The sequence below is a fragment of the Emydura macquarii genome, unplaced genomic scaffold (assembly GCF_026122565.2).
Source record: "Emydura macquarii macquarii isolate MOO-44397 ecotype Brisbane River unplaced genomic scaffold, CSIRO-AGI_Emac_v2 contig_2897, whole genome shotgun sequence".
In the NCBI taxonomy this organism is placed as follows: Eukaryota; Metazoa; Chordata; order Testudines; family Chelidae; genus Emydura; species Emydura macquarii.
This window is the reverse complement of record NW_027133034.1, coordinates 12,653,062-12,662,637: the sequence shown is the minus strand read 5'-3', so window position 1 is coordinate 12,662,637 and position 9,576 is coordinate 12,653,062. Positions and strand designations below refer to the sequence as shown.

The window sequence follows — 9,576 nt, the reverse complement described above, 5'->3', positions numbered from 1 at the left end:
CAGGGGAAAGTGCAAATGCAGTCCCCAACTACCACAAATTATGCAGTCGAGTTTCCTGCATTTGAGAAAATCGCAGGGGTCAGCACACCTGGAGTACAATGGATGAGCCTCACCCTGGGAAAACCACCTTCACGATAACAGTCGTGGTATCTTTTGTGGTGAGGGAGATAAGCTTTCGAGCTATACAGACTTCTTCAGGTCTGGGAAAGGTACTAAGACTGACACAGCTAAATACAAGATAGAACATATTGTTGAGCACAAGTAGCTAATAAATATTCTAAGAGACCATTCAAGGTGAAGTGACCCATTAACACCACTGTTAACAACCCCCCAACCTCTCCAAGCTCCTCATCAGAAGCAAACTCTCCACTGGCCAGGACTCACCAACTCAAAGGGGCACCCGACCCTACCAGAACAACAGATACAAAACCTGCAGACATTTTTCCACTGGTACTATGTGTCATGCTGGCTGGATTGGGGGGGAGAGGGGGCATTTATTATACTGTATGACATCAGTATGTCAAAATCATAATAATTCATGTAAGGTATGCCATGTCAGGTACTGTTAGAAAGGCTAAAATATGCTAAGTAAGATGATAATACTTATGCTCATGTGTAATGGGAGTTACGGATATATTTGATATATCTGTATTTCAACTTGTGCTGTCTGAGACACACCCTAGACATGGTGGCGGCAGAACAATAGCCTGCTTAATGGCCCATTGAGACATTCACAGATGCAAGGGGCCCAGGGGGAAAAGCCAGAGGTATACCTGATGAGTCATCAGGACTTGCTCATGTGACTCTGAACTCCATTTTGGTTCCTGTAAAATTCCACAAACAGCATGGCAGGGGCCAGAGGATATATAAGGCAGAGGCCTGGGAATCTATTTGGTCATCAATCCTGTTCAGCTTTCAGCCACCTATCTACCTCTGGACCAAGTCATCCAACTGAAGCTGGGAAACAAAGGACTGAGACCCATCCAGATACTGGATGTGTACCAGAGGAACTATTCAAGCCTGTAAATGCCACAATTCTTCTAGAAACCTGATGAAATCATTTGTATGTATCTGATTGCTTTAATCCTTTAACATTTCTCTTGTTGTTTGTTCCTTTCTTTTTATAATAAACCTTTAGTTTTAGTTACTAAAGGATTGGCTGGCAGCGTGGTATTTTGGGTAAGATCCAAACTTATATTGATCTGGTAATGTGGCTGACCCTCTGGGGTCAGGGGGAACCGTTTTAGTAAAGAGCATAGAGTTTAAATAACTGGTCTCTTTACTGGACCTCGTGGCTGATTGGGAGCCAGAGACTGAAATGAAGTAAAGGGGGCTGTGTGTATTTGTATATTGGCTTCTTGATGACCGATTTGGGGAATCAGAAGCACTGTTTGTGACTGGTTGGGAAATTTGACTTCAGTGTCACTCACGAGTGTTGAGAGAATCTGCTCTCCTTTCACAGCCTGCCCTGACCTTGGCATTTTCAGGTGGCTACCCTAGGCATGGAAGGGTCACATTATGATCAACCCCTCCCACAACACACCTTTCAAGATCCAGGGGTCCTACACATGCTTGTCACAACGTGTAGTGTACCTCATCCAGTGCACTAAATATTCCAATACCAACTATGTGGGTGAAACCAGACAATCACTACGTTCTCAAATGAACTCACACAGGAAAATGATAAAAGACAAAAACACCATCACCTGTGGGTGAACACTTATAAAACGATCTCTCTATATATTAGGGTGGCCAAACTTACTGACCCTCTGAGCCACATACAACCATCTTCAGAAGTTCAAGAGCTGGGACACGCTTGCTGGGGCTTGGGGCTTCAGCCCTGCTATGGGGTGGTGGGGCACCGGGAGGTGCCTGCTAGGGCTTGAGGCTCCAACCTTGCTTCTGCTGAAGCCCCAAGCCCCAGTAGGGATGCCCTGTGGGACTGAAGCCTCAAGACTCTCCTCCCCACTGGGCAGAGGTCCCTAGCCCCACTAACCCACCACAGGGCAGAAGCCCCAAGCTCCCCCTAGTCTGGTAGGTGGAGAACAGATGGGAGCCCGGGGGACTCTGTGAGCTGCACTTTGACTGTAACAAGGCCGCATGCAGCTTGTGAGCTGCAGTTTGGCCACCCCTGCTATATATGACCTATATGATCAGTCCTCATCCTCAACAGAAGCCTGCACAACACTTTCAAAAGATGAGCCTGGGAGCTTAAATTTATAACTTTGCTAAATGCTAAAAATCATGGTCTTAATACAGACACTGGATTTATGGCTTATTACAACAATTTGTAACCCACTAACCCCCTTTTTGTCAAAAGAACAGAAGAACGGCCATCCTGGGTCAGACCAATGATCCCTCTAGCCCAGTATCCTGTCTTCCGATAGTGGCCAGTCCAGAACCTTCACAGGTAATGAACAGAACAGGGCAATTATTGAGTGATCCATCCCGTCATGCAGTCTCAGCAGTCCTATGACTACAGGGACATTAACGGGCCACATCACCTTGAATGGTCCCTTAGAATATGTAGTAACTACTTATGCTAAACTATTTGTTCTATCTTGTATTTAGCTGTGACACTGACTCTTACCTTTCCCAGACCTGAAGGAGAGCTCTGTGTAATTCAGGAGTTTGTTTCTCTCACCAACATAAGTTGGTCCTATTTAAAAGATATTACCTCACCCACCGGATCTAAATTCTGCCATTTGAGCTCAAAGGACATTCTTTCATACAAATGCAGAAAGCTGAATGAGTCTGCCTTTTAAGATGGTCAGCTCCCTGGTTTTAAAATGGATTACCTGGTCACCCAGTCTCCCTCCCGTTTCCCTAAATTATAAACTTCCTCCATTAGACACCACTTCCCAATTCTCCCAACATTACAGGAGTGCTCCCCCACTTCCCCTCACACTGCTAGTCTGCTTCCTCTGCTGTGCCTCTGTCTTTTGATAGATGTTCTGCTTGCTTGGAGGAATGCAGGGGAGATTGTATGAGAACGAAGGAAAGAGACTGCAGATGGAAGACAGAAAAGGAGTAATGAAAATAGGCAAATGACGTGAGAAGTTGGAACTGATGTGAAGAGCCAGATAGCTGCCAGATGAAAACTAGAGATCAAGGAGAGAAAACAAGCAGCACACCGTTAGAAAGAGAAAGAAGTCCACAAGGATTTGGTACAGCTTAGGATAAAGTTGTGAGTTGGTGGGATGTGCAATGATGGGGCTAAAATTTAGTTTCTTCTCAGATGAAAAAGTGGCAATTTTACTTTTGGAACCCATAATCCTTGCTCTTAAACCAGAAGGGTTCTCAAACGGGGTTGTGACCTCTCACAGGGTCGCAAGGTTATTATGCAGGGGGGTCGCGAGCTGTCAGCCCTCATACATGCCAGTAAGGGTGGCATGGCATGGGGGAGGTCATCACTTTTTTGGGGGGGTCATCACAGCCTAAAATATTTGCAAAGGGGGTCCCAGCAAAAAAAAGTTTGAGATAGATACACCATTACAGAATGATGCAAAGTACTTCTACCTCCTGCTGGCCTGGAGGGTAAGGAACTTGAGTCAGAAATCAAACCCTTACCTGGTAGAGCAGAGCATAACCACAGAGAAAGCGTACTGCCCTGTGAAAAATTTATTAGTTCAAACATTTGATGTTTAAAAACTCTAAACTCGTAGACAAATTCTAAAATAATTCCAAAATCCAGATATTCTAAAATAATATGAACTAAAAGGACAATAGGATAGGACAGAACTAATTAAAGCTTCAGTCCTTCCTTTTTTTTTTTTTTTTTTTTTTGAGTGATCAGCTGCATCCGCACAGAGCCTCAGTGACTTCACTAGAGCTCTGTGCAGGCACAGCAGTCGGCCCATGCACAATGAATTGCAAGAATGTGGCCCATGTTAACAGCAATGTGAAATGTTTTACAAAACGTGATCATAATTTTAGGTCTTGTGATAGTTTAACATTAATTTTTTTTAAATATTTTTAAAAATGGACACAGTGAATAGTGAGAAAAAAACCAGCAGGAGACAATCAGTCACCTCATACCAGCAGATGGCAGAATACACTTATCAAGATGCTCCATCAGATGTTGATGTGGAGAGGGAGAAAACGGCTCTGCTTTTCAAAAACTGCATTTAAATTGTCTAACAACTGTATGGCACAGGGTGGCTGGCCCCCGTGATTAAAGCAGTCCAGTGCCCCTGGGTCAGAGGAGGTGTTCCCAGTTAAGCTAATTAAGAGGGTGGAACCACCCCTGAATTATAAAGGGTCCAAGGATGGTTCTGTGAGGACAGAGCTGGAAGGGGGAAGGATTGCAATGAAATTGTAGGGAGAGAGGAGCACCTGCAGCGGTTCCTGAAGAAGGTAGTTGGGGCTAGGTAAGAAGATCCAACTGAAAGTTTTGTTTTGCCTTTGGGAAAAGGCAAAGAAGGCATGCCAGCCCTTGCATTTTCTGCAAGGGCTCAAAGAGTCGGAAGGCACAGCTCCTCAGGGAGGAGAGGTTGTGCCCAGTTTACAGCTGGAAGGAAGATTTTTTTGTGTGTGTGTTTGCTTTTTCTGGAACTTTGTGTTAATAAAAACCAGACCCCAAGATGGGTTGTGATCGGATTACAAAAACTGAGTGGAGTTTGTTTAAGAATCCCTGAAGAAGGGGAAAACAGAGGCAGGGCACAGCTGAGTCACCCCTGGCTACCAGGGAGTGCTTATTTGGCAGCCATTGTGTTACACTGCACTTCTGTTTTATTTTTTTAACCATTTTAAGTGACAATTTTATTTAAAAGTAGTACAAAGGACAAGAAGCATGCATGTAAAAATAATTATTTTCAACTATGTTGAGTCTGTTTTCAAATTTTTAATTTTAAAACATTTTTTAAAAATAGAGCTATATTTGAAAGTCTCTTCTTTTAGAAAGAGGGTCACTTAATGGTGAAGTAGTAGGCAGAAGCCAGCTACAACTCCAGGTCAACAAAGGGTGCCTATGCTCTCAGCTGCAAGCTTCACACAGGCAGCTTTCTTCACTTTGGGCCCAATTCTGAAAAGCACTGAGTATCCTCAACCCCCACGAAACTCACTTCTGACACCCTTGCTTACACTGAGTAGTACCTTACAAGGAAGGTAGGCCCATTAAAACTAGTGGTATTACTCAAGGACTAAGAGCAGCAGAATCAGGCCCTCATATGTGAGTCATCCCACTGTAGTCGAATCATGTGTAAATGTTTGCAGATCAGGCCCATAAATTGTACATGCAACTGGCTATGGCTTTGCTAGCTATTTTAAATGAGCTCATAAACCTGCCAGTTCACCCCCCTATGATACCACCATAGTCTTTTAAGGTGGACATGCCATTACACATAATGGACCAAACTCATCAGAGACTGCAGTTAGACTGGAAGATCTAGCATTGTTTTAATAAAAGGCCTGGTAGTGAACAAACTCCTTCAACCAGTTGTTATAAGAATTATTGCCTGAAGGGAATTAGAAAATATACAATGCATATAGTGAGTGTACCTGCCTAAATCCATAGCAGCAGGGCATGGAGACTAAACAGAAGATGCTGTTGAAGACAAGGAAAGATAATAAGCAAACGTGGCCTGGAAAACTGCTATTTGAGAGAGGTGTTTCATTGGTCATTTTTTCTGACCTGCTCCGTCAGCTGAAAGTACTAAAAATGTCTAAGCTCTCTATACTACATCTTAAAAAGTTAATACCATTACAGCTGCACCTGTGCTGCATGCCTACCAAATGTGCTTACATTTGTTCCCACCCAGTGTAGATAGGGCCTTTGGGACTGGAGGCAGAGTGTGTGTTGCATTACTGTCTGTGAAATTCATATTGCAACAGTCTGAGACCCTGAGTTTTTTACTTTTAGGGTAGAAAGCCAAACCCATCTTCTTGATCAACCATCTGTTTGCTTGGATGCTGCTAGGTAGGGGTTTCTTTTATGGTAGATTGGGGTCACTGTTTGCACAATGTATGGTGGAAAATTTAATTGAATACTTCCCAACCAGTGGAGCAAACAAGTTCTCCAAAACTGAAGAATGCGCAAGACACTAGGCCAACGCCTAAAACATGAATATAGAAATCTCTGGAAAGTATACATCAAAACCAACCATACTTCAGATCCCTGCACAGAACTATCACACCAGCTGGTGACCTCAGAATATTAAAATGTGCAAACTTTAGGCGGGCCTTACCAAATACAAAATCATTAACCATAAACTAGAAATAGAAACAGGGAGACACAAAACACACTTCAAACCCAGAGAGATGCAGGGCAACCAGTCTGATGGAGAGGAGACTGAGATGGAGGGATACTCTACTCCAGTGTCCAAAATACAATAGAGTGCAAAAAAAGATATTTCTTCAAAACACTAAAAATGATTAAAGGTTTTTAATGTAAAAGCAATGAGAGAAAACTGTGCCTACACCTAGGAGAATGGAGAGAGACAGCAGAGATGGCATCACGGCGTATAATAAGTAGCCTGTCTCTGTATTGAGAATGTACTTATATGACAAATGGATACAGGAGACAATATCACACATATGCTGTAAAGCCTAATCCTGGGCAAATTATACCTTCCTCTGAGAGCTACTTGAGCAGTTTCTCTCTTTTTTACATTTTGGCAACACTTGTCTTAAGTTCTCATGCCAATAAAATATTATTGAATGAAACTGAATTGCTTACTCTTCATGTATGGTAATAGGTAGATTACAATTAAAAATAAATCTAAAATATCCTATTCCAACAAAGGCCATTTTATGTGGGAAAAAGTGTTCTTTTCATAAAAGCAAGTTCCTTCCCCTACATAGCTGTATGGTAAATTGTGTGCCATTTGGCTGGCACCCTCCGCCTCCAGAAATAGCTGAATCTCAGAAGTGTAGTATGTGTAATCTGTGACAGTCTTTGAAATTCTTTGGAATGTAAGGTGCTATATAAACATAAGACGTCATTTTGGGCACTCTAAGAAGAGAGGATAAGATGGTTTTGTATGTGAATGTGGCTATATCAGAGGTTATTATTCTTTCTTTTGTTGTCATGGTAGTAGTAGTAGCACCTAGGAATCCCATTCATAGACCAGAATCCCACTGTATTAGCTACTATACAAATACAGAATGAGAAGGCAGTTCCTATTCCAAAGAGCTTACATGGGTGTGTTGGGGGTACATGAATGCGTAAAGTGTGTGTGGCATAATTGGGTCTGAATGAGTGTGTAGCGGGGGGAGGATAGAGATACTGAATAGGTGTAGGGGGATGTGTGTCTGAAGATGTGAGATTGATGTGAAGTTATATTTTATATAGGGAAGAGTGTACCTGAGGTGTACGTAGGCTTGTATGAGGGTGGGAGGAGTGGATGTATGTGTGTATATGGGGGTTGTGTATATGATGGTGTAAGGAAAGGGTACAGGGATGTTTGTGTGTGGAAGGCTGCACAGTGGTCTTTATGTGGGCTATATGAAGGTGAAGGAATTTTCTAGCATGGGTGTATGGTGCTTGGAGCCTTCGGGCAGCATTATAATAGAAATAACGCATAACAACACAGTCGGGGGGGCGTGTCTGTGTGTAGGGGGGTGGAAAGGAGGCACGCAGCAGAGACTGTCGGCTATGCATGGCGCCACGGCAAGGGGTGTCGAGAGGGGGTGGAGAGGATGGGAAAGGATGCGGCGGGCACGTGGGAGGGTCACGGCTCCTTGTCCCTCGGCCCACCCGTGATTATCACTGACCACTATGACGTCACTTTACCCGATGCGGTAGGTCACGATGACGTCACATCGCCACCATCCAATCAGGCGCGCAGAGGTACGGGAGGGGGCGCGAAGCCCCCTCGTCCCCGCTGCGGGGAAGTGGCGGCGGACCGCGTCAGTGGCTGTGGCTGGCTCGGCGTCCCTCCCCTCCGGCAGCCCGAGCGCCCCGGCCCCCGGGAGCGGCTCCAGCGGCGGGGATGAGCCCGGCCGCCTCCCGCCCGCCGTAGCGCCGCCGCCATGAAGCGGAAGAGCTGGGCCGGGGCCAGGCGACACTCGGCTCCGCCGCCGCCGCCGCCGGCCGTGAAGAAAACCCGGAGCGCGGCGGCTGCACCCGCGCGGGCGGAGGAGGAGCCGCCCCCGTCCGGGCCGGAGCGCTGCATGGAAGTCACCGGTGAGCGGGGCGGGAGGCAGCCCGCGCGTGCTGGGCACCGCTACGGCCACGGCGGCGCCCGTGCGGGACGGGACGGGACGGGGCGGGAGCGAGCGAGCGGGGCTCGTGTGTGGAGGAACTTGCCGAACTTGCTCGCCCGGCGCCACGGGGGAGGGAGGCACCGGCCCGCCCTTCCCTGTCACTCGCGCCGTGCTCCGGGTAACGTGTCCCAGCCAAACGGCTGAGCTCTGCCTGCTCCCGCCTGCTCCCCCCGTGGCCGGCTCAGCCCCCAGGCGTCGGTGTCCAGGTTGCTGTCAAACTTTAGGGTGGCCTCCGAGGCGTGTGACGACTTCCCTGGGGTAACAGCTGGCCACGGGGCTCAGGGGACTTGGCAGAGAACGTGGGGGAGCCTCAGCCTCTGCGGGGTGTCTGCCGTTTAAAAATCGTTAGCAGACCGTATGAAATGTGCATAGGAAGGGCCTACCCGCCCTTTCTTGGAGTACTGACTTCAGCGTGGTGCTCAGCCAAGGGTCAGCTGTGAAATATTCTGGGTGAAATTCCTGGTTTTGCTTTTCCTAAGTGAAAGGAGTGCCTGCAAGAAAGGGAAACCTTTTATTTCCCCTCCTGCTTCTTGCTGCTGCTTGCTTTTCTACTTCCACTTCCCCTCTTTTTCCTCAGCCCAGCCTCCTGCATGGGAAACAGTGCTCTGTTGTCTTTAGCCCTCTCACTTAATAGATGTCTGACAGGCTGTTTGGTGCAGTAATTGTTTTATACAAATTCCACTTTTAGATGTTTATAACATGGCAGAAAAATGCAGCCAAAAGCATCTGTAATTTAGTATTATCCACATCACAAAAGTCCAGGAGAGTCTACTCTTAAACAGCTCACTTGGACTTCACTAGAAAACAGGGGTCTTGCACTCTTTTTCAGTACTGAGGGACAAGAAAAATAGAAATATAGTTCAATCATTCAAACATCTTAGTCTTCTTTGTGACCATATAATGGCCTGTGATATACAGGAGGTCAGACTAGATGATCTGGTGGTCCCTTCTGGCCTTAAACTCTATGACTTTGTATGTTTTAGAAATTGATATTTGATCTTTGGGATATAATTTAAATTTTTTCCTAATTCAATAATTTTCATAATTTCAATTTTTTCATAAACCAGCCTAGTTCTTTGTCTACCCTTAATCTCATGCTTTCTGCCTTATCAAAGAAAATGGTGGGTAAACCCCAGGCCCCACTCCTCTAGTTAGTTCTGCACAAACTGCTCAAGGTGCACAGAGCCCCAGTGACTTCATTTGTGCTTTGTTTTGTCAAAGGAGTCTACCTGTGTGGAGCAGCATGCTGGGTTTGGGTTGCTCTTTCCTAGTTTAAAGGGATGTTTGAACTCAAAAAAAAAAAAAAACTTGACTAAACTAATACAGTTGGAAATTATAGCTGCCCCTAAGTCTCCTTGTCAAGTTTTGTGT

The 9,576-nt window shown here is 45.7% G+C and overlaps 1 protein-coding gene and 1 non-coding gene across 8 annotated transcripts in view; one reads left to right on the top strand and one right to left on the bottom strand.

Annotated features, from left to right (window-relative positions):
• LOC137167264 (U1 spliceosomal RNA) lies at positions 1 to 166 on the bottom strand. The gene has a single exon (XR_010924077.1). It is a non-coding gene; the product is annotated as a U1 spliceosomal RNA (small nuclear RNA).
• Positions 167 to 7,836: 7,670 nt separating this feature from the next.
• CDC14B (cell division cycle 14B) overlaps positions 7,837 to 9,576 on the top strand; it is a 69,965-nt gene continuing 68,225 nt past the window's right edge. For all 7 annotated transcript variants that reach the window (XM_067569352.1, XM_067569351.1, XM_067569350.1 and 4 more), the window contains exon 1: positions 7,837 to 8,125. In XM_067569352.1, coding sequence (XP_067425453.1) covers positions 7,972 to 8,125 — 154 coding nt within the window. In that variant the 5' untranslated portion in view covers positions 7,837 to 7,971. The remainder of the gene's footprint in view (positions 8,126 to 9,576) is intronic.